At 47.9% G+C, this 24685-nt stretch overlaps 1 protein-coding gene across 4 annotated transcripts in view; it reads right to left on the minus strand.

Moving 5' to 3' along the window:
- Positions 1-2326: 2326 nt before the first annotated feature.
- PRSS55 (serine protease 55) overlaps positions 2327-24685 on the minus strand; it is a gene marked incomplete at its 5' end in the record, with an annotated part of 51536 nt that continues 29177 nt past the window's right edge. For 2 of the 4 annotated variants that reach the window (XM_082402870.1, XM_082402869.1), the window contains 4 exons: positions 2327-2670; positions 12012-12154; positions 13563-13813; positions 15510-15699. In XM_082402870.1, the coding sequence (XP_082258996.1) occupies positions 2368-2670; positions 12012-12154; positions 13563-13813; positions 15510-15699 (887 nt within the window). In that variant the 3' untranslated portion in view covers positions 2327-2367. Of the gene's footprint in view, positions 2671-12011; positions 12155-13562; positions 13814-15509; positions 15700-20702; positions 20874-24685 lie in introns of those variants that run through there. The other 2 variants (XM_082402871.1, XM_082402872.1) reach the window with 2 other exon arrangements.

The following is a 24685-nucleotide window of genomic DNA, read 5'->3' on the forward strand; positions in this document are numbered from 1 at the left end:
GCTAGGAATTCGAATCCCTGAGCTCATCCCTTTCTTTCCCCACTCTGTCCAGTAACGTTAGAAGCAACCAGCCAATCTCATCATACTCATCAGTTTGAAAAAAATGTTTGAAAGTATCATATACATGGTCACCCAGATCCTAGCTTCTTACAAGTGTTGGATCAGGAGTTTCCAGTGGTGATACTTTGCTTGTCTCTCTTGCCCCGTCACTTCATGGACTGTCAGTGCTTTTTCCTACTGGAAATAGAGTCATTAGTGTCTTTGAATCTAATCTGACTAGAGAGCTGATTCTAGAAATCACAGCACCAATTCAGAAAATTCATCTTTAAGATTTTGTTTCTCTAGAACCACTCTTGGACCTAAAATCTGTATTAGTCAGAGTTCTCCAGAGAAAGGTGTAAGGCGGTGTGTGTGTGTCTGTGTGGGTGTATTTGTTATGAGAAATTGGATCACGTGATTAGGGAGATTGGCAAGTTCAAATCTGCAGTGTGGGCTGGCAGGCTCAACACCCAGGAGAGCTGAGGTGCAGGTGGAGACCCAGGAGAGGCAAAAGTGCAGATGAAATCCACAGGCAGTCTGCTGGAGACATGCCCTCTTGCTTGAGGAGGCTGGTCTTTTTGTTCTATTCAGGACTTCAACTAATTGCATGAGGCCCACCACATTATGGAGGACAATCTGCTTGTTCAAAGTTCACCAATTTAAATGTTAATCTCATCCAAAACCACCCTCCAAATTAACACATAAAAGTAACCATTGCACTCCCCCAGGTATCCTTCAAATGGTATTTTATGTTAGCTCCCCACGTTAGCACTAACAAAGTGCCCATGCTTACGTTTATTCTGAGACAACTTATTTTCACCTCTCTCTTGAGCAACCTTAATTTTTCCTCAGCCCCACCCCCCTTTTTAATCATCTGACTTTCATTCTCTGTCTTGGGACTCCCCTCTTTTGGAGAAGGGTCTGCTCCCTTTTCTCCCTGCTCTCAGCTTGTTACCAGTTTTCACTGCAGGTTATTCTTGAGCCAAGCTGACGTCACTCATCTCCCGCTTGCCCTTCATTTGCCCTCTTTCCATGCTTGCAAAGACCTCGCTTTTCCCTTCAGCTGGTCCTCCTCCGTGGTTCAGCCCGTCTGAGGAGGCTTCCGGGTCCTGCCAGCTCCTGGTGATGGCCCCCTGCACCCTGCAGGATTCCCCACACCCTCTAGCACTCAAGTGGAAGGGTTGGGCGTAGCTGTATCACCATTTGCCAGGAAGCTCCTTGAGGAGGGGAGCTGCATCCCCCATGGCAGGCAACACTGTGAGCTCTCAAGACGACTCACGCACTGAACGACTCGGGGCTGCCATGTGCCTCATCCCTCTGGTTTTGGCCCTTATTGGATTCCCTGGGCTCCCACTCAAGATGCAGTGGCAACTGGGGAAACGCAAAGCTTGGGCCCGTCCATGACCTACAGCAGTGGTGATCCTTCTTCAGAAAGAGACTGTGAGAGAAAACACTTCCTAGTTCTCCCTTTTCCCACTCTAACCCTGCTCTTCCAATGGTCTTAAAGCAACAGTCTCTAGACGTTATTTCTTTGTTTCTTAGGGAGCTCCTGAGAGCCTGGGATTCGGCTGTCCAGGAGGTCAGTCACTCAGAATGTCCACCATCAAATGGCATCTTCAGTAGCCAGACCCTTTTATCTGTTCCCAGCATCCTGATTTTTGTGTGGGTGCATCACCTGCACCCACAATCAGGGCACATGGCTCTGGACGGCTGGCCCTTTGCTGGTTCCTGGCGTGGGCGTGTGACTCGGGCCTAGCCTAGAAATGTGCCACTGGTGGCCACAGTGATTGGAGCAGCAATGGGCTGTGGGCCTGTGTGTCAAGAGAGCAAGACCACAGGCTTTTGCTGGAATTATCAAGAACAGGGCTCTCTCTATTGGAGCTGCTAGGCTGGTAGGATACAAACTAAAGGTACTAGTGGCCATTATAGCCACTGCTTGGAAGTTCGTTTTGAGAAATGATCCCTGTTAACATCTACTGAGCTCCTGGATTCAGCCATGCCTGAAGGCCATCAACATACCACTCCTGTTTCTTGTTTTGTTTTGTTTTTCTGTTATGTACCTCTGTAAACAACCCTTTTTGGCTTTAGATGGTTTGAGCTTGGTAACTCACCTGCAATGGAAAGAGTCCTGACTATTGCAGGGACCCAAAGCCCAGCCCCTGAGCCATGGCCCCAGCCTGCCCGGCTTCTGATTCTACTGTCTGCTAGCAGCCTCAGTGCCTCGCCCTTACCTCTAATCTGTAGTCAGTGCCTGTGCTGGTGGCTCATTCTCACACACTCTCCTTGGTTAACGAATAGCATCTATTTTATTATTTGTAGAAAAATAGCTTAAAACACCATGTAGGGCAGAAGGCAGAGCAGGAGCCAGAATCTGGGGCTGCCTGGCTCTGGGAATTCTGAAGCCTGAGAGCTCTTTGATTTTTGTTCGGGAGAGGCTATCATTTTCTCAGCACTAAAGGGCCGTCCCTCTAACTCAGTCACCTTCTTGATCCAGGAGTGGTAGTTTTCTAACAAGGTGTATATTCCTGGAATGTTCTTCCGTCCACAACTCTTTCCCCAGCTGATGATGCCCACCTGGTACCACTTCTTGCCAGATTCTGTGGTGCAGACGAGAGGCCCCCCGCTGTCACCCTGTGGACAGAGAACACAGATCAGCAGCGAGTCCCATTTGAAACTATCCATCTGAGGCAGAGCTCAGCTCACTCATGGAAGAGGGTTCATGGACCTCCCGACTCCAGGCCGCCAAGGGGAATCACATCATTGCAGATCAACACCCACCCTATCCCGGCCGCACGCGGGGCATGTGCAGCACTCAGCCCGGCTCCAGGAATCGTGGTATGTGGAGCGTGGGCAGTGGCTGGGACAGGACTAGAGAGGGAGGAGGAGGAGGGGGAGGGCTGGCGAGAAAATAACTCCATGCACAGCACGGAGAGAGGGAGCCGGAACACGGAGGACCTGTCGCCCAGGCTGAGGAAGAGCGGGGACCAGTTCTGCGTGTCTTACATCAGAAGCTCTGGACAGAGCTGTAAAGGGAAGGAAGGAAAAGAGGACGCGAGGAGTGCTGTTAGGGCTGTGGATGTGACCTGGGTCTCCTTTGATGTTCTTCCGGAGGCGTGAGGGAGAAGGATGTCTCTTTTTAATTCCTTGCTGTGGGTGTTTGCAGGGGGCAAGTGAGCTAAGCTTTTCTGACTGTGTGACCCCTCCAGGGTCGAATCACATGGGTCTATGACTCAGATGATTATCTATTTATATAGAAAGTATGTACCAAGTCCCCACCGTGTTGCACACACGTACATGGCTTCCTTTTGTCCATTTTAATACAGGGAAAATGAAGCTTAAGGAGGATGAAGGGCTTGCTCAGGGTTACATGGTGTTGGGGCCAAAGTTGGAACCAGGTCTTCCTGATGCCAAAGCACATGTTCTTTCCCTCTGGGGAGCTACAATTGTTCAAGCGATCTTTCTTTCTCAGCGGAGAGATGGCCTCCTTTTCCATGGTCATCAACAGGACCGGGAATGGGATCTAACGGGAAGGAGGAGGGTCAACACCTTCTGGACATGATGCACGAGGCCCAGCGTTGGTCCCCTGACTTTTCTTTCTCATCCACCCCTTCATCTCACATCTCTGTGAGGTAGGTATTTTGATTCTCATTTTATAATTAGAAAATGGAAAGTCAGAAGAGATCTGCTCACTTCCACTGAACACATCCTCAAGGAGGAAAAACTGTTAGGCACTTGGGATACAATATCTGATGGTCTAGGGAGGCAGACAGCAATGCAAACAAACAGAATCAACTGCATTTGATGAAACAGGAGAAGTGGGAAGAAGATATGGAAGCAGTGCAGGGCGGGCAGGAATTGACTCTGTCGAGGGAAAGGTCTGCCAGGATAGCCTTCAAAGCATTTTGTTTGAAGGATGAATAAGAATTTGACAGGGAGAGTGAGTGGGGGGAACGGATTGGAAAGGAATTAGGCAGGAGGTGGAGGGACTACTTAAGAGGAGATGGGAATGCTGAGGACCTGAACCGGGGCTCAAGACGGTCAGGAGGCAGAGGGACGCGTTGACACTGACATGAGCCGGTGACTGGTGCCATTGCACACGGATGGTGAGGCCTAGTTCCAAGGTCACGGGGTATGGTTTACACGGGTAAAGTGCAGGGGAAGATAATGATTAAAGCGTGTTCAAGGGGAGTTTATGTTGACTGTGGGACACATCGCCAAGCAGAGGGATATACGGAGCGGAATGAACAGAGAGGTTGGAGCTCAAGGACACCCAGCAAGCGTGGTGCCAAAACCAAAACCACCCTTTCCAGTACAAAACATTGCCCTTAACGCTTGTCTGGTTTTTGTGGGTGTGTGCTTTTCTTTGTGCGCGTTCTAGTTCAAGGTCATGGGGCAAGAACCAAATCAATAGGATTGCCACTCAAAGAGCTCCTTCCATAAGTGCTGTCCTTATCATTTTCTTCATGTTACCATGGCATGAATGTTATAAAAAGCCTATTAATATGTTGATTGTTATTTCCTTACATAACAGGGAGAGAACTGTGCTTGGACAAGTAACTTCTAAGCCTCAGTTTCTGCATCGTTAAAATGGAGATAGGGCTTCCCCGGTGGCGCAGTGGTTGAGGGTCTGCCTGCCAATGCGGGGGACATGGGTTCGAGCCCTGGTCTGGGAGGATCCCGCGTGCCGCGGAGCAACTAGGCCCGTGAGCCACAATTACTGAGCCTGCGCGTCTGGAGCCTGTGCTCCGCAACAAGAGAGGCCATGATAGTGAGAGGCCCGCGCACCGCGATGAGGAGTGGCCCCTGCTTGCCGCAACTGGAGAAAGCCCTCGCACAGAAACGAAGACCCAACACAGCCAAAAATAAATAAATAAAATTTTTTAAAAAATGGAGATAATACCAGCTACTTCCCAACGTTACTGGCAATGACATTTTTAAAATCTATAAATCACTTGGCATAGGGTAAATGCTATGTAGTAAATGCTCCAGAAATGTATTAGTATTATTATTTTAGCCTTACTCATTACAAACATTATTTGTATACTTAGGAAACAGAGATCCCCTTCTCGGACTGCTGGGACACCAGAGGGACAGCTGTAAATTCATGTCCTTTCACACATAGAGTCTTAATTTTTTTTGTCTTCCAATTGGAAAGAAAGAAAGGATGTCTCAAAGGAGGGTCTGGCCTCAGCTAGCAAGGACTTGGGACTGATGACAGCCCACCTAAGGGGAACTTTCTTCCAAAGACTAAGGCTGGTAGCCAGAGACTTGTCTGGTTAGAAACATACTGACCACAGAGCCTCCTAAGTTCACTGCTGTGTTATTTACACGGCGTGATCACTTCTGTCCATTTTGGGTGAGAAGCAGATGACCTGGTTTCCAGCCTGGCCCCACTACCTCCTGGACCTCAGGCAAACCACTTAAATTCTAAATCCCTGTTTTCTCATCTGTTAAACAGGGAGAGTGAGACCTGCCCAGCCCATCTTACAGGATAGTGGAGAGAATGAAATTACTGAATATGTGTGAAAGAGCTATGAAGTTATTACACGGCTTCGGATCCATTCAGGTAGTGAAGAGAATGATCGATGATTAAAATAACCATGTTTTCTCATCTGTGAAACAGTTGCAATTAAATACTTTTATACATTTCCTTCTGGCTCTAGAGGTCTAAGATGTTATGGAGTGAGATAAGATTTTCAGGCAAGTGTCATGGGTGAGGATGGGTTCAAGATAACACCCTGGAAAGTAGCCCAGGACTGTGAAGACACTCTATGTGATAGTATTCGTGATGGCGCATGTCATTATACACTTGACCATAGAATGGACAACACCAAGAATGAACGCTAACATAAACTATGGACTTTGGGTCATTGTGATGTGTCAATGTAGGTTCATCAGTTATAACACATGTACCGCTCTGATGGGGACGTTGATGGTGTGGGAGATTACGCACGTGTGAGGACGGGGGTATATGGAAAATCTCTGTATCTTCCTCTCAATTTTGCTATGAACCTAAAACTGCTCCCTCCCCACCCCCATAAAATAAGATCTTTAAAGAAAGTTGCTCAGGTTGATATCCAAGTCAGCTTGGCATCCCCATAACCAAATTGCCCAACAGCCCAGCTGGCTGCCAGCTCTCTCTCTCTCTCTTTTTTTTTTTTTTTTGATGTGGACCATTATTAAAGTCTTTATTGAATTTGTTACAGTATTGCTTCTGCTTTATGTCTTGGTCCTTTGGTCGCGAAGCATGTGGGTCCTAGCTCCCCTACCAGGGATTGAACCCACACCCCCTGTGCTGGAAGGCGAAGTTCTAACCACTGGACCACCAGGGAAGTCCCTGGCTGCCAGCTCTTAATCCCCCTCCAAGGCAGCCTCTGTCTAGGTCTCTCTCGGATGTCCCCTCCGCTAGGGCTACTGTAACTGACAGGCAGTTTCCAGCTTCCTTGGAAGGTTCATCTCTTTGGCAAACATTTGTTGAGTATTCTTCATGCCAAGCACCGTGCTAGGCACCGGGAATCCAGCCATGAATAAGACAAAATTTCCGCTGGAGTTGAGAAGAAAGATAAGAAAACTGTGCAGCATTGCAATGCCTGTTTCTCAGATGCTTGCTGGTCCTTCACAAGAAGTATTGCATTGCTAGCTTGGGACATATTTGATTTTACAGTTTGCTGCACGGTGTCACTTATTTTTTTTAAGTTGAACTTTGTTTTTTCATAGTGTAACCTTAGGGGATTACGAAGAGGAAAAGTGCTGGAAAAAGTAAACCACAAAATTCAATTGATTTGATTTTAATTTGTATTTTAAGGACAGCATAATCTTATTGCCATTACTTTGAACATATTTAAATGTTTCCATCATAAAATTATAATTTCCCTTCATTATGTGATTATGTGTTTTATTCAAGTTTGCTAAGTTTAAAAGTGTGATTATATTTTTAAGGGCAATTATTTTTAAACCCTAAGGGGCTTTCTGCCTGGCTTACCTGGGTTTAAGTGATGATAATATTATATAATTTCAGAAAATTTTCCTTGCCTGGATCACTGTCAGCTTATTCTCGGCAATAGAAAGCTTTCTAAACAGAGAGCAAAGCTTTTCACTTCACAATTTTTTTCTTAAAAAAGGCTTAAAATGATAACAGCACATTTATTTATAGTACTCAAGTAATAGATGATTAATTTTAGAAGCTTTCATTAAAGTACATTTTGATAGGGGAGGGATTGGAGCAAAAATCCTAGACTCCAGATGGTAGATCCAGCCATTGAAGCAAAGGGGACAGAAAATGTCATCAAAGATGACACTTGTTTCAAGTGTTGCTGCAGTTGGTTTTGGCCATTTGAATATGGGATGGTGATGAATCGAAAAGATTGAAAGGATAGTTGTGAATACTGATGAAGGTGAGCAGTGGGGGCGACAGCCTGGGACAACATCTGGTCTCCCACGCATGGCAACCCTGCCCTAGTGACCTGCTCTGCTCACCTCTCCACACTCAACCCTGGTTATCACTGGCTTCTGAAATATTGAAAGTTCCCTGAACACAAGATACTTTTTCAAGCCTCTGTGATTTTCCCCCAATTCTCCCTGGAATGCTCTCTCTTTCCAATCATACTATTAAATGTTGTTTTCCCCTTTTCAATTGATATTGGAGCCCTTTGTCTCCTGCTCCAGTATGAACTGGCTACTCCCTAAGTCTGTGGCATGGCTAGGATCTGAGATCTTCATTTAACCATTGCTATTGGGAAGCTTTGTCCTCTCTTTGTTTTTTAAGTTTGATATAACTGTAGATTCATGTGCAGTTGAAAGAAATAATACAGAGAGATCCCATGTACCCTTTACATGTTTCCCCCTATGATACCATCTTGCAGAACTACATATAGTACAATAGTACAATTGGGGTATTAATATTGATGCAGTCAATACACAGAACATGTCCATCATCACGAGGATCCCTCATGTTGCCCTTTTAATGCTATATCCACTTCCTTCTACCGCTAAACCCTCCTTAAGCCCTGGCAACCACTAAGCTGTTCTCCCTTTCTATAATTTTGTCATTTCAAGGATGTTATGTAAATGTCCATTGACAGAGGAGTGGATAAAGATGTGGTATATATATATACAATGGAATATTACTCAGCCATAAAAAATAACAAAATAATGCCATTTGCAGCAACATGGATGGACCTAGAGATTGTCATACTGAGTGAAGTAAGTCAGACAGAGAAACACAAATATCATATATTGATAATATGTGGAATCTAAAAAAACAGTACAAATGGCACAAAACAGAAATAGAGTCACAGATGTAGAAAACAAACTTATGGTTACCCGGGGGGGAAGCGGGGTGGTGGGGAGGGATACATTGGGAGATTGGGATTGACACATACACATTGCTGCATATAAAATAGATAACAAATAAGGACCTACTGTATAGCACAGGGAACTCTACTCAATACTCTGTAATGACCCATATGGGAAAAGAATCTAAAAAAGAGTGGAGATATATATATATATATATAACTGATTCACTTTGCTGTACAGCAGAAACTAACATTATAAGTCAACTATACTCCAATAAAAATTTTTTAATAAAGAATGCTATGTAAATGGAATCACACAGTGTGGGACCTTTGGGGGTCAGCTTGTTGCACATAGCATGAGTCTCTGGACACATTCACGTGGTTGCATGTACAATAGTTTGCTTCTTGTAACAGCTGAGTGGTATTGCATGGAATAGATGCCGTGTATTTAATTATTAGTGTATTTAATTATCCACGTCTTACAGGACATTTGTTTCCAATTTTGGTCTATTATGAGTAAATCTGCTATAAACACTCCTGTACAGGTTTCTGTGTGAACACAAGCCTTCATTTCTCTGGAATAAACGCCCAAGAATGGCATTTGCTGGGTTATATGGCAAGAGCACGTTCAGTTTTTAAAGAAACTACAAAATTGTTTTCCAGAGTGATTAGACTATTTTAAACTCCCCCAAGCAATGTATGAGTGATCCAGTTTCTCTGCATTCTTATCAGCATTTGGTGTTGTTACTATTTTTTAGTTTTTAATTTTAGCCATTCTGAGATGTGTAGTGATACCTGATTGTGGTTTTAATTTGCATTTGCTCGATGGCTAATGATGTTGAACATCGTTTCATTTTCTTATTTGCCATCTGTATATCCTCTTCAGCGAAATGTCTGTTCCTGTCATTTGCCCATTTTTGAATTGGATAGTACGTTTTTCTACAGTTGACTGCAAGAGTTCTTTATATAGTCTAGGTATAGTTTCTTTGTTGGATATTATCTCCCAATCAGTAGCTTGTCTTTTCATCCTCTTAATATGGTCTTTCATAAAGGAAAAGTTTTTAATTTTGATGAGGTCCATTTGATCAATTTTTCCTTTTTTTAAAAATGTATTTATTTATTTATTTATGGCTGTGTTGGGTCTTCGTTTCTGTGCGAGGGCTTTCTCTAGTTGTGACAAGCGGGGGCCACTCTTCATCACGGTGCGCGGGCCTCTCACTATCGCGGCCTCTCGTTGCGGAGCACAGGCTCCAGACGCGCAGGCTCAGTAATTGTGGCTCACGGGCCCAACTACTCTGCGGCATGTGGGATCTTCCCAGACCAGGGCTCGAACCCGTGTCCCCTGCATTGGCAGGCAGATTCTCAACCACTGCGCCACCAGGGAAGCCCCAATTTTTCCTTTTATGAGTTGTGTTTTTGGTGTTACTCTATGTCCCAAAGACTTTCTATTTTTTTTTTCTAAACAATTTTATAGTTTTACATTTAAGTGCATGATCCATTTTGTTTTAATTGAAATTTATTCTAGGAATTAATGGTTCTCAATTTTTTAAAAAAGATTCTTTACTCAGATTTTTAGCTTTATTTTTCCTTATCCTCTGTGTATTAATAAATGGAATCCATGTATATTAGTGAAACCCTCTATTCTATTAGAGATCCTGTCTTGAGTAATAGGTTATGAGACTCAGGTTCTCATATGAATCTTCTGTTTTAACAGGCCTCTTATGAAACTGGAGTCAGGGAAGGGGGATGCCAACTCCTTTCCATTGAATTGGGGTGGAAGTCTTGACCCGCCACTCAGGCCAGCGATGACACCAAGGGGAGGAGCAGGAGTGCGGCTACCACTGGGTGGGAGCCCAAGCTCCTCAGGTGGCCTCCACTGACATTGAGGGGGACAGGGCATGGCTCATTATGACTAGATTGTACTTAAAGTCCTGGCTTTCCACTCAGCCTCCTCTGACACCACCATAGTGGACAGGGGGAGGGGGGGAAGGTGAGATTGTCCACTCGTTGCTGGGTTGCTGGGGTAGGAGCGCTGTGGGGCTTTTCCTGGTGTTTTGCTGGAATAGAATGATTATTGTTTAAAAGTTTCCACCTTGCTAGGTTGCCCTTTTCCTGGTCCAAAGAGAGGAAGGCTATCTTGTTTTGTTTTGTTTTGTTAGTTTGTCTGTGCCCATGGTGTTTTTTCCCCCAGCTGCTCCCAGGAGATGCTGAGCTGTAATGTACTACCATCCAGGCTGGGATATAAGAGGCAGAAAGAAAACCCAAGGAATTCACTGCTGTGTCATTCCTTAAGTATTAGGATATTTGTTTCCAGTTTCATCTTCTCTTCACATTTTGGAGCCTTTATTTTTGTCTCACAATATAATGTCCAGTGCTTTTAGCTGTATTTAGTGGAAGGGATCAAGAGAAATGTGTCTACTCCATCTTGCCCAGAACCAGAAGTCCCAATCCTCTGTTTTGTTTTGTAATGTTTTAAATTATCCAGAATGTGGGGAAAACACAGGGCTCGTGTGACATTGATTCTGTCTCTCTCTGTGGTCCTCATGATATTCACCACCTCGTGGGGGACTCCTTCTAAACCTGGTGCCATTGCTGCTAGTGTTCACTCTTTCTCACCTCAGAGCCCTTCTGTGAGACAGCCTTTTCATCACTCTGCAGAACACTTAACATCTGCACTTACAGTTTTATACCAGTGACCAGATCCACTGCCCAGCCAATGAGTAGGACTAAGTGGGCTTCCCAGAATGATCCTTCCCAAGATGTACCCTTCCCATCCTTAGAGCCAGAGGAAGCTAACTTATGAGGGGTTTTCCCCCTGTTTCTTCTACTATCAATCAAAACATGTTTTTCTTTTTAAATTTTTGTGTTAATTTTATTAAAGAGAAGCTAAGCTACCAGACTTTTCTTCAGTGAAACTCACATGCATTATCCAATACACTATGATTGTTTACCCAACTGCCTGCTCAGGAGACTGTGGGCTCCTTTAGGCAAGAAACCATGTCTCATCAATGGTTGAATCCCAGGGTTTAGTGCACTCAACAAAGGTAGCTAAAATTAATGAAGTAAAATAATTCCTTGTATGGATCTCAAATCTTCCTTGGCTTTTAAAAATTTATTTATTTATTTATTTATGGCTGTGTTGTGTCTTCGTTTCTCTGCGAGGGCTTTCTCTAGTTGTGGCAAGCGGGGGCCACTCTTCATCGCGGCGCGCGCGCCGTGCCTCTCACTATCGTGGCCTCTCTTGCTGCGGAGCACAGGCCCAGACGCGCAGGCTCAGTAATTGTGGCTCACGGGCCCAACTACTCTGCGGCATGTGGGATCTTCCCAGACCAGGGCTCGAACCCGTGTCCCCCGCATTGGCAGGCAGACTCTCAACCACTGTGCCACCAGGGAAGCCCGGCTTTTTGTTTTTTAAAGAAGTCTCAGAAATGGAAAAAGTCTTGGGGCCCTACCTGGAGAAGACCAGAAATATCTATGCAGGGTTGCTGCATACTGACTTCCAGGGAAGCACTGATATTCCAAGGACCTGACAGTAAGTATTCCTGAATCCATGTCCTCATTCCCATATCTAAGCCTGATTCCCACACATTTTCCAAACTCTTACTGTCTATTCCCCATGGAGAGAGGATGCCTTTACCTTGGCAGCCCGAGGGGACGGAGGGGCTACATCCCAGTTACCTGGCAAGCATCGTAGGTCTCATTCTCGTATCCGGCACACAGCATATTTTTGGTAAGTCTTGGAAATTCCTTTAAACACTTCTCCCAATCCATGATGGTCATGGGCACTTTCAGCAGCTCTGTTTCCATAGGCTGTTTGAGACCTGACCCATAGAGAAGGCCCTTTAGGAAAGTCACTGGACAGGAGCCCCAGTGCCGATAATGCAGCTGACGTGCCCGAGACCAACCTGCCCAGTGTCCCGCCAGCCACACATCCACCTTTTTTTCACATTTTTACAGACCCTCACTCTCCATGTCCTTCCAGTAATCCCTTGCAATTTACTCACTCCACCACCCCAGGCTCTTCCAAACAAGTCCCCGCCTACTTGAATTATCCCTCCCATTCAAAATCATATTCCTGCCTCCAAGAAGACTTCCATCTTGGCTCCAACAGCGCTACAGACTTGACTTCTTAGAACTGGCTTTCGATCGATTCTCAGCATAATCCTGCCTCTTCAGCATATTTGCCTCTCGCTACTTTCTGTTATGTGAGTGTGACACGTCTAACACAGGGCCGCTGAAACTGGGTTTGCACTCCCAGTGAAAGAAGCTTTCAGGTCCCCCAGACAAAGCTAGGTTGGTTGAGAGTCTTTACAGGGGGTTTGCCAAGGCCCTTCCTGGACTGCCAGCTTCCAGGAATTTGTTTGGACTTCTCTCCATCTCATTAACTCTGACCACATGGAGATTTCAAAACACTTCTCCACACTGAGTATTTTTAATCGTGCAGGCACCCACCTGCCTCTCCTCACTTCTAGATTTTGAGTCTTGCCCAGAGCCCTGAATCAGTGTTACACCAGTTGCCCTCTAGTTACCAAACTCCTTAAATACCTACCACCTCTTAGACCCCAGGTCGTTGCAAAGCATCCCTGAGGACCTGGAGTCTTGTTCAGGCCTGAGCTAGCGCTGTGCTATTCCCGTGCCTCCCCTACCTATTTTGTTGAGTTTTCTTTGGGAACAGTCCAGCAGGGCTTTCATAATCCCTTTATTACCCCAGTCCAGTTCCTCCTATTTTGGCCAAGTAACAATGTAACAACAAGTAACAACAACAGATTCATTTCTAAGAATGGCTGGGCAACACTCCAGGACCATCTAAAGTCTAGGCCAGGGCAGGCGTCTTGAATGCCTGTAGGAACCAGGTGGAAAACATCAATGAGTGAATCAGGGAGATGTGAGAGAGCAAAGCAGAGAGCCCCTGGCCAACTGGAGGGTTTATATTCAATGAAACAAACAAGACTGCCATGTGATGGTGGGATAGGACCACACCCGGCATCTCAGCTCGGGGCCTTGGGGGATGTTTCCTTCGCACTTGGAAGAGGCTGAGATCAGGCCTCTGTGCGTTCCTGGTGTGCAGGGATTTGCTCCGATGCAAGCTCCTCTCTCCTCCCTCCTTCCTCAGCCCTCTCCCCTTTCACCCTCTCTCCCCTCTCCTTTAGGTTTACTGGCCCATCCTCAGACACCCGTGATGTGGCTCTTCCCCCAGGTGCTCCCAAGAGATGCTGAGCCGTTACTTACCAGTTTGGGTCTGCCCCCATCCTGCCACCCAGCATCTGTGCCACCTGGAGAGGCTGGGCTCTGTGGGCATGCAGATGGGTTCTTTCAGTTCGCTGAATGTGATGGGCGTGTCCAACAGCAGCAAGGAGATATCATTGTCCATGTTGAGTTTCTGAAAGTCCTTGTGCAGAATTATGCTTGTGACCCCCTTTATTTCCAGAGATGGGCTGCTTAAACTATTAGTTCCCAGCACGACTCTCAGTTCTGTTGGCCTGGTGGCGGGGAACCAGAGACGGAGAAATAGGAGGGGAAGGAAAGTCACAAGGTGCACAGAATCTGCTGTGCCTGAAAACCCTAAATCCCACATAGCTGTAGGGGCCTCTTGGATTTGTCCTACTGGGGCTGTTGCTCAGAAGATGTGAGCATTTGAAAAAGGTAGAGAAGGAGGTTGAAACAGCCACTGTGGCCAACCGTAGCTCTGTGGCTGCTCCAGAATCATCCCAGAGATGCGAATGAGATACTCCCGCCTCACGGGGCAAAGACAGGACTTAGCTTTGGGCCCCCAAAGAGCCCATAAAAGACCACTTGGCACAGATCAAACTAGCCCTCAGATAGGAAGGGATTATCACATCAATTTGTCTACCAGCAATTTAGAGACTCAGGAACAGAATTTTTTTGTTTGCAACATACACAACTGACCAAAGTTTAACATTCAGAATGTATAAAGAGAGTCTACAAATTAAAAAAAAATTGTCAAAGCTCAAACAGACTTTACAAAAGAGAAAATATACCAACAAACTTGCAAATATCAACTTAGCAGTAGTAAGAAAAATGCAAATTAAGACTACAATTATTATAGTATTTCATGCTTTTCACCAGAAAAGCAAAAATTAAAAATTCTGAAAAAGTAGCAAGTATTGGTGATGATTTTAACACTTATACACCGCTGGTGGAAATTTAAATGGGTGCAAACACTTTGTAAAATCATTTGGATTTTCTAATAAACTTGAAGATGCACAAGTCCTATGGTTCTATATCTTCTCTCCTAGGAATAAACTCTTGCACATATGCACCTGAAGACCTATGCAAGAATCAGGAACAGAATTTAATCCAGACCTGCCATTGATGAAGCAGAAAGAATCTGCAGTAATAATTCAGGAATTTCCCTCCAGGCAGAATGACCAGGAACTTTCCAACAGCCAGTCCTTAAGTATCCCATGGGAGCAGATGCAACAAGTTTCCTTGGTTACCCCAGGGTGAAACTTTCCCCAGGTTTTTGATTAACCCTTTAAAGTTCATCTTTCTGTGTATCTTCAAACTTTGTCGAGGTGGTGGAGTGGAAAAGCACAAGTGCTGGAACCGGATTTAAATCCTGTTTCTGTCTACTAGGTGTGTATCTTGGGTGAGTCAGCTAACCTTATTGGACCTCAGTTTCCTTCTCCATAAAATAAGGATGCTCATTTTACCTGCCTCAGGGTTTCTGTAAGATCGAATGAGTTAAAAGGGGGTTATTCATTCTACCTGCCTCAGGGTTGTTTGTATGATTAAATAAGTTAATGCACGTAGTTTCTTAGCAGGTCGCTGGCACACGATTAGGAATCAATAAATGCTCTATTTTCCACCAGTCTCCTGGAGTGCAGAGAAAACTCTATAAGGAGGAGGGAGGTAGGTTGTCAGATGGCCCAGGAATCCAGACCTCCAGAATTAGGAGGATTTCCTCCTAAAAGGACTTGAATGTCCTAGGAGAGGTAGACTGACCAAGCCCTTTGGCTCCACCAAGCCACAGATGTCCCTGGAGAGGACAGTTTGTGACCTCAGGGAAGCCGCAGTTACTGGTTCTGGGTGACAACAAAGAGGGCACAGTGGAGCCGGCCTTGGGTTCACAGCCTCCTCCTCCCTAGGGCATGTGGGGCTTCCCCAGGGAGGGGGGCACACTGTCAGAAGCAAGGGGATGGACTCGGTACTTACGAGATCTCAGAGTGAAAGCAGTGAGCCGCCGAGACAATCCACCACTCGTTGATGATGGCGCCACCGCAGAAATGTTCATTTCTTGCTTGAATACTCACCTGCCATGGAAACTCACCCACCTCAGCCTCCATCCCTCCTATGATTCTGGAAAACTGAGCTCCTCTCTCAAAAACGGGTCTTTCACCGCATTCTGGTAGAATGGAAGAGAAAGGAAGGGAAACGATGAAACACTTAGTCAATATCCATAGAAGACCCATAGGTAGCTATCATTATACCCATTCTAGAGATGGGGAAACTGAGGCTGGCCCAGTAAAGCACCCTTAGAAACACGAGTAAGCCAACAGATGCTTCACATCTGTTGGAACGTGTTCGGAAGTGTTGGCTCTGTCTCCTTTCCAGACAGGCAAGTCACTTTGCCGAGCTTGTTTCTGTTCTCATCTGAGAGAAATCAGAGGAAAATAATTGGCCAGGGCCAACCTGGAGTGACTGGCAGAATAATGCCTCTATTGCCAAAAAATGTCCACGTCCTAATGGACCATGCCCTGGAATTCGTGAATATGTTACCTTACAAGGCAAAGGGGACTTTGCAGATGGAATTAAGGTTGCTAATCAGCTGACCTTAAAATGGGGAGATTGTCCTGGATAATCTGAGTGGACCCAATGTAATCACATGGGTCCTTAAAAGTGGTAGAGGGAAGCAGAAGAGAGATGTGACTGCAGAAGAAAGGCACTGAGAGATGCAATATTGCTGGCTTTGACGATGGAGGAAGGGGCCACAAGCCAAGGTATATGGATGATCTCTAGAAGCTGGAAAAGGCAAGTTAACAGGCTCTTCCCTAGAGCTTCCGATAGGAACGCAGTCCTGCTGACACCCTGATCTTAGCCCAGGGAGACCCACGTGGGAGTTCTGTCCTACAGAACTGTAAGATAAGAAGTTTGTGTTGTTTAAGTCACTGAGTTTGTGGTAGTTTGTTACAGCAGCAAGAGGAAACTAATACACACAGGAAACCAGAAGGGTGGCCCAGAGAGGGCCTGAACCTACAGGAAGCCCTGAGCTATTCTAGGTTAGAACATTCTGTTCCAGGCAGAGCAGCTCTGTTTCTTGGAAGGCTGAGAACAAAGCTGCAGCTGCCTGTTTGGAAGAGAAACCTGCCTTCTGGACGAGTCCAGATCCAACCCCTAACCCCGAGGAGGAGGAGACACTCTTAGTATTTTCTGACTTGAATGTGGTCTTGTTCTGGAACAAAGAATGAGCTTGATTCTAACGAGCCCAAGACCCCCTCCTCTCTCTTTCTAGAGGCTACTTTTCCAAATACCCACTCAACAGAGGTTTTGAGGACTTTGTAGTATGGGTTGGAGGGACCCAGTGGTGGTTATTTTTAGTTAAAAAAAAAAATGGAGTGAAAGTGTATCAATATGTGTCCATAGCCTTCAGCTGTCAGTAACATATAGAGGCTCTTTCCAGGACTTTTGGGTCTGCACTTCCTCCTTTATTTACCAAACACATATAGTCTTACCATGTGTCTGGGCACCATTATATGCTCTGGAGTCGCAAAGCCTGAGTCTGAATCCTGGCTCTGTTACTTATCTGCTGAATGATTTAGGGTAAACGACTTATTCTTGTGTATCATCCCTTTCTTTATTTCCCAAATAGGCAGAAGATAATACTTACCCTACAGAACAGATGCACAGATGTACAGAACAGATAACGGGTGTTGAAGTGCCCAACACAGAGTAAACCCTCAAGCCACATTAGCTGTCAGAATTTCTCATGTCACCTTGCACCAAGGGCCCCCTTTCCTTGGTCTTGAGAACAACCCACATCACCAGCGTGGAACCATGCAGACATATAGACTAACGCTGGAACACAAAGCCCTAAGCAGTGACGGAGGCAGTGCCAAAACGGTAAGCAGAGATGTGAGCCATCGGGGGCACTTGGACCTGCTCGCAGAGAGGCCAGCTTTGCCGATTCTCTGCCCACACCACGCACCAGCCCCCACCCACTCCGTGTGGCCAAGCCCGGGCCAGAATGAGGGAAGCCGGGGACATGGGCTGTGTTCTTTCCATGAGGCCGAGGGCAGGGAGGGAAATGCGGGCCCTGGAGTCACACTGGGGCCAGTCCCCGCTCCCCCATTTCCCTGCTGTGAGGCTCTGGACCAATCCTCACCCTCCCTGAGGCGCGGAGATCCTTACCCACGTGTGGGGCTAGGAGTGGAGAGCCCACTGGGGTAGTGTGGGCATCTAACGGTACCTGACCCGTAACAGCTTCCTTTCCACTTCAGCCACCTGCCACCCCCCACGAGAGAGAAACAACCCATCAGGAGCTGCGAGGAGCTGCCGTGGAGCACAGGTACCCCCGGCCCACCCCCAGCCCACCTCCCATGCACATGGATGTCCTGGGCATCTGCTCAGCATCTGAGTTTCCGGACCGATGCTCAGCTCATTCTGGGCCCCTGCTTCACTTCGCTCCACTATTCATTCAAGGATAAAGTCTCGGGTTTCAAAACCAAAACTTAAGGTCAGACAGGTTGAACTTGGGGCTGGGGCAGGAGAAGGGGCAAGGGAAGTGGTTTCCAGGAGGGGTGTGTGGGGAACAGGAAGCCACAACTCCTGTGAGCCGGCCTCTTAGTGGCCCATTAGCTGATTCATGGGATCGTCCAGGCCTCTGTCCCTCGGCCCCTCAGGCTCAGCCCCGGCGGGATGGAAGGGAGAGAGCAGGGCCAGGGTCGCGCCCAGCCCCGCCTGGAGAGCCGCTCGGGCCTGGGCAGGCGTCCGCTTACCCAGATGTGCGTCCCTGGCCTGGGTCATGAGCAGCAAAAGGGACCACAGGAGCATGGCCCTGGGCATGACTGTTGGCCTGGGAGGTGACGGAAGCCGGGGCAGAGGGGAATGACTCTGACGGGGCCTCCCCCTTACAGCCAGCCCTGCCGGTGATGTCACAATGCGCTGGGGGTCTGAGAACGCAGACTGAGTCATGCAGGCTTCTCTTCTGGCCGTTCTGCTCCGAGATGGGCCCCATCCCTGACGCCTCCTTGGCTGAGGTTCCCTTCCTGACCTGGGCACGGCCTGCGCTTCACGAGTCCTCAGTGGGCAACTTGCTGTGGCCCCCTCACACCCCGTGTTTCTTAAGGCTCAAATGCCTGCTCTTCCACAGGGCCTGTTCTGTCAGGGGTCCCCTGTGAATGTGCGCAGAAGGCCTGCGCGAGGGGCTGCCGGGTGCGATCCTTGGGAACAGGGAGGTGGTCCAGGAGGCCCGGAGGCCTGCGCAGCCTGAACGGCCGTCAGGCCAGGTGCCAGGTTCTCTGCTCAGGCCTCTGATCTGGGCCGCAGGCGCGGACCCGAAGGCTGGGTTCAGAGGCCCTGGCCTCCCCGCATACTCAGCCCAGCAGGCAACAATCCCTGCTCCCACCCTGTCTGGGTTTATTCCACGTGGCCCCCAAATCTCCAGATAGGCCCCTGTCCATTTCTAAAGATGGAAAGATCAGACTCAGAGATGCAAGTGCCCAGCCCAAGTCTTCCCCTTATGTCAGCGGCTTAGCCATGGGATCTGGACCTTACTATATAGTGGGTTTTTTTTGGACACTTTTAGTGCACAGACTTGGGTGGACTCTACCCAAGCACCCTTAGTAACGCCTTCCTGGCCACTGGCCAGGCCCAATGGTTAGAAGTGAATCATGTGCTAATTCAGCTCCCAAAGTGACCGCTGGTCATTTTCTAGACTTGATTTGTCTACTCTGCCCAGCCTCACGTCCTCGGTTTTCTCCTCTGCAGAAAAGGAAAAATAATGCTCACAGTAAAGTTGCTGTGAAGCTCAAGACAAGATCATATGTTTTGGGTGGTGGGCCCTCTTTACTACACCAAGGCTGTGGCTCCAGCTACCTTCTGGGAGGAGAAATTCCAGGACGTGTGACTTACACTTTCTCCAAGATCGGGAGAAAGCAGAGTCCAGGTGTTCAACCCTGAGTGGTGGGCCAAGGCCTGGTGTGCAGCTTTCCCCACCTGTTCTGAATAATACCTCATGGGCCTTGGCCTTGATCAAGGGCTAAGCCTTTCTCTACTGGCATAGGGAAATGTCCCCAAGCACATTGCATCACCTGGCCCCGGTTTTGCCCCGAGAAGCTCTGAGTTTTCCCTCCGCTCTTCCTTTGGACTCAGCGCTCTCCCTCCCTTGGACGTGTTACCCACACCCTGAATGCTGGCGGCTTTCTTTGCTCGGGTTCTGGGGGTGGGGTGTGGAGGGAAGGAGGAGCCTGGGCCCCATGTCTGATCGGGAGAATAGAGGATGATTGATGGGCACGTCCACCCTAAACTGCTGCCCATTTTCTATGAAAGTATCTGGACAGAATCATCTCTGTCTCATCTCTAGGAAGATGCATTCCTTCTGGGTCTGTGTCCTTCCTATTGACATGACGTGAGCCCTGTCTATTGCGAAGCACTCATTCGCTGCCCCACATTTTTTGGCTGAGCTTCTTCACAGTAACAGTGGATCACACCATGTCTGAGCTGGTGGAGGGACCGACCAGCGGGGCCAGAGCCACCGTGCACAGCCCCAGAGGCCGCCATTCCTGTAGACTCCAATGGCAATGGCTCTCCCTGGAACTGGGCAAACATGGCCCGAGTATGGAGAGAAACTTTAGGAATGTAAGGAATCTATAGAAATCCAAAGAGGAAAGCAGGTACATGGTGACATAGGTTGCACAGGGACACTGCCTGCCTGACGCTCCAGAATTCCCCAGGGTGGCTTTATCGAGGTGACTTTATTTTCCACAGTCCTAGCCGGCAGAGCTCTAACTTTGGTGTGCAGCCCGGGGAGCTTGTTTGGTACAGATTCGGGTTGCCAGATTTAGCAAATAAAAATACAGGTTGCCTGGGACCTCCCTGGTGGCGCAGTGGTTAAGACTCCGAGCTCCCAATGCCAGGAGCCCGGGTTTGATCCCTGGTCAGGGAAATCGATCCCACATGCATGCCACAACTAAAGAGCTCGTGTGCCACAAATAAGGAGCCCGCCTGCCGCAATTAAGACCCAGCGCAACCAAATAAGTAATAAATAAATATTTTTTTAAACAGAGTTAAAAAAATACAGGTTGCCCAACTGATTTTGAATTTCAGATAAAGAACAAATATTTTTAGTACACATGTACCCCATGCAATGTTTGAGACATTCTTATACTAAAAAAAAAAATCATTGTTTACCTGAAATTCAAGTGTACCTGGCATCCTGTATTTTAGCTGGTGACCCCAGTGTTGATTTCCAGGCTTCACCCTTCAGACTCTGATCCAGTGGATTGGGGAGGGCAGGGAGCCAGGTCTCAGCACTTTAACAGCTGCTTCCAGATTATTCCAGGACAGAGCCTTCTGGAGCACCTGGAGAAATGTCAGTTAGGCCAAAGGTAGAGGGCTTCCTGGGATCCCTGGGAAGCTGGGGACTGGAGTCTGACTCCAGTCAGACTGGAGTGGCCCATAAGCTGATTCGTGGGATCGTCCAGGCCTCTGTCCCTCAGCCCCTCAGGCTCAGCCCTGGCGGGATGGAAGGGAGAGAGCAAGGCCAGGGTCGCGCCCGGCCCCGCGGGCTTCTCATTGCGGTGGCTTCTCTTGTTGCGGAGCACGGGCTCTAGGCGCGCGGGCTCAGTAGCTGTGGCTCGCGGGCTCTAGAGCGCAGGCTCAGTAGTTGTGGCGCACGGGCTTAGTTGTTCCGTGGCATGTGGGATCTTCCCGGACCAGGGCTCGAACCCGTGTCCCCTGCACTGGCAGGCGGATTCTTTTTTTTTTCTTTTTTTAAACATCTTTATTGGAGTATATTTGCTTTACAATCGTATGTTAGTTTCTGCTTTATAACAAAGTGAATCAGCTATTCATATACATATATCCCCATATCTCTTCCTTCTTGAGTCTCCTTCCCACCCTCCCTATCCCACCCCCTCTAGGTGGTCACTAAGCACCGAGCTGATCTCCCTGTGCTATGCGGCTGCTTCCCACTAGCTATCTATTTTACATTTGGTAGTGTATATATGTCCATGCCACTCTCTCACTTCGTCCCAGCTTACCCTTCCCCCTCCCCGCGTCCTCAAGTCCATTCTCTACATCTGTGTATTTATTCCTGACCTGCCCCTAGGTTCTTCATAACCGTTTTTTTTTTTTTTTAGATTCCATATATATGTGTTAGCATACGGTATTTGTTTTTCTCTTTCTGACTTACTTCACTCTGTATGACAGACTCTAGGTCCATCCACCTCACTACAAATAACTCAATTTCGTTTCTTTTTATGGCTGAGTAATATTCCATTGTATATATGTGCCACATCTTCTTTATCCATTCATCTGTCGATGGACACTTAGGTTGCTTCCATGTCCTGGCTATTGTAAATAGAGCTGCAGTGAACATTGTGGTACATGACTCTTTTTGAATTATGGTTTTCTCAGGGTATATGCCCAGTAGTGGGATTGCTGGGTCGTATGGTAGTTCTATTTTTAGTTTTTTAAGGAACCTCCATACTGTTCTCCATAGTGGCTGTATCAGTTTACATTCCCACCAACAGTGCAAGAGGGTTCCCTTTTCTCCACACCCTCTCCAGCATTTATTGTTTGTAGACTTTTTGATGATGGCCATTCTGACCAGTGAGGTGATACCTCATTGTAGTTTTGATTTGCATTTCTCTAATGATTAGTGATGTTGAGCATCCTTTCATGTGTTTGTTGGCAATCTATATATCTTCTTTGGAGAAATGTCTATTTAGGTCTTCTGCCCATTTTTGGATTGGGTTGTTTGTTTTTTTGATATTGAGCTGCATGAGCTGCTTGTATATTTTGGAAATTAATCCTTTGTCAGTTGCTTCATCTGCAAATATTTTCTCCCATTCTGAGGGTTGTCTTTTCATCTTGTTTATGGTTTCCCTTGCTGGCGGGCGGATTCTTAACCACTGAGCCACCAGGGAAGCCAGGGGATGTGTTCATTTCTTCTTTCTTGCAGCCATCCACAGGTGGACAGGGTCCGGGTGTTTCCCTGAACAAAGGCACTTTGGTTTAACGTTCAGGCGGAGGGGCAGGGTTCCCTGAGGCTGGCCATTATGTATAGACAGTATCCTTTTAGTGAACAAAAGCAGTGGAAAGCAAAGGTTAAAGGAAAAGAAACAGATCCAACATGTAGTCTGATTTGGCTCTTCCCTGTTACACATCTTCCCCTGACTTTGATCCCTGGCAGGAGCAAAAGAGCAGCTTGAGCAGGAGGAGGGTGAGCAGAGCCAGAGGTGAGAGGAGACCCAGGCCCTACCCCGACCCAGGCCCTACCCTGGCCCAGGCCCTACCCCGGCCCAGGCCCTAACCGGACCCAGGCCCTAACCGGACCCAGGCCCTAACCCGACCCAGGCCCTAACCCGGCCCAGGCCCTAACCCGACCCAGGCCCTAACTGGACCCAGGCCCTAACCCCGCCCAGGCCCTAACCCGACCCAGGCCCGGGGGAGGTTTGATTTAGAGTTAGACTCAGCGCCCCCTGGAGCGTGATGAGGGCTTGGATGCTCTAATTCCTAAATTGAAACCTGGTTTGGGACTCAAGTGACTGCAGGTCTACGATCTAAGGATAAGCCGAGGGTGTCCCTGGGGCTTTTCCATCTGGGCAGGACAAATCGTCACCGCCCCGTGGAGCTGCAAAGCCAGAGGGAGGCAAGACGCACGTGCATTTCCATCACGTGCCTCGGTGCCTTCACGGCCCACCCGGAACGTCATCGTTTCTCCATTTACAGCCGTTTGCGGAACAGCGACCGTGGAAGTCTGACTCTATCTTACAAGCCAGGGCAAGTCACTCAGGGAGGCAGACGCCTGGTACGACGGCGTGCCCACGCATCCCCACCGCCCGGCGCTCACCACGGAAGTGATGAAGGTGAAAGGAGTGTCTTCTGTTGTTCATAACGAGCCCCTTTCGACCCCACCTGAGTTTGTGTTAACGAGGTGACTTTTGAAAAGCCCCAAGGATGGGGGCTGGTTGCCAGGGTGACCAACCCCCTGATGAGAGGGTTGGAACTTTCAGCCCCACCCCCTGAGCTCTGGGGGAGGCGAGAGGGGCTGGAGGTTGAGTTAATCACCAATGACAAGTGATTTAACCGATTATGGCTGTGTAATGAAGCCGCCATAAAACCCCAACTGAAAGGGTTCTGAGCGCGTCCGGGTTGGTGTGCACGCGGAACGGGGGATGGCACGCCTGGAGGGGGCACGGCCGCTCTGCACCCCTCCCCCACACCCTGCCCTGCACATCTCTTCCGTCTGGCTGTGCCTGAGTTGGCTCCTTTTAACAAACTGGTAGTAGTAAATACAGCACTTTCCTGAATTCTGTGAGCCATTCTAGCAAATTAGCAAACCTGAGGAGGGGGTCGTGGGAGCCCCTGATCTATAGCCAGTTGGTTAGAAGTCTAGGTGACAACCTAGGCTTCCAGTCGGCATCTGAAGTGAGGGTGGTCTTGTGGGGCTGAGCCGGTGACCCGTGGGGTCTGCACGGACCTCAGGCGGGCAGCGTCAGAATTGAGTTAAACTGTAGGGCACCCCGTCAGTGCCCACCGGAAATTGGAGAAGAGCTCGGCGTGGAAAAACCCACACATCTGGTGTCAGGCGCTTCCCGACTCCTTCCCCCGCCCATCGGTGCACGGCTCGCACTTAGTTCCCTGAACAGGGATCGAACCCGTGCCGCCTGCAGTGGAAGCGTGGAGTCTTAACCACTGGACCCCCAGGGAAGTGCCTGGTGTCAGAAGTTTTGTGGGAGTAGAGGAAAGCAGGAGTGTTCCCTTCGCATGTAGATAACAGTGTGTACATCCTTCACTCAATCCTCCAAACAGTCATTCTTTGGACAACAGGGGATGTTGTGAACGAGAAGAGACGGGGTATGGGTGGAGAGGAAGGGGGGTCAGAGCAGAGGGAGGGCATTTTGGGGGGGCTCTCGTTTATTTAGAAGGTTTTAAGATGGGGATGACTAAAACAGAGAGGTGAGGAAGATGTGGAAGAGGGTGAAGAGGGGCGGGGGAGAGTATGTGATTGATAGCATCAGATTCCCGCGCCTGTGGGAGTGATAGGGACAGAGTAAAGGGACAAATTAGGCAATTAAATAGTTAATCCCACTAGGGGATTGTAAGTAAAGAAAAAAGTATGGGAGACCCCTGTAAGTTAATGATCACTCAAGAAAGCAGGTTTGCTT

Source organism: Balaenoptera borealis, assembly GCF_965194805.1.
Source record: "Balaenoptera borealis genome assembly, chromosome: 8".
Lineage (NCBI taxonomy): Eukaryota > Metazoa > Chordata > Mammalia > Artiodactyla > Balaenopteridae > Balaenoptera > Balaenoptera borealis.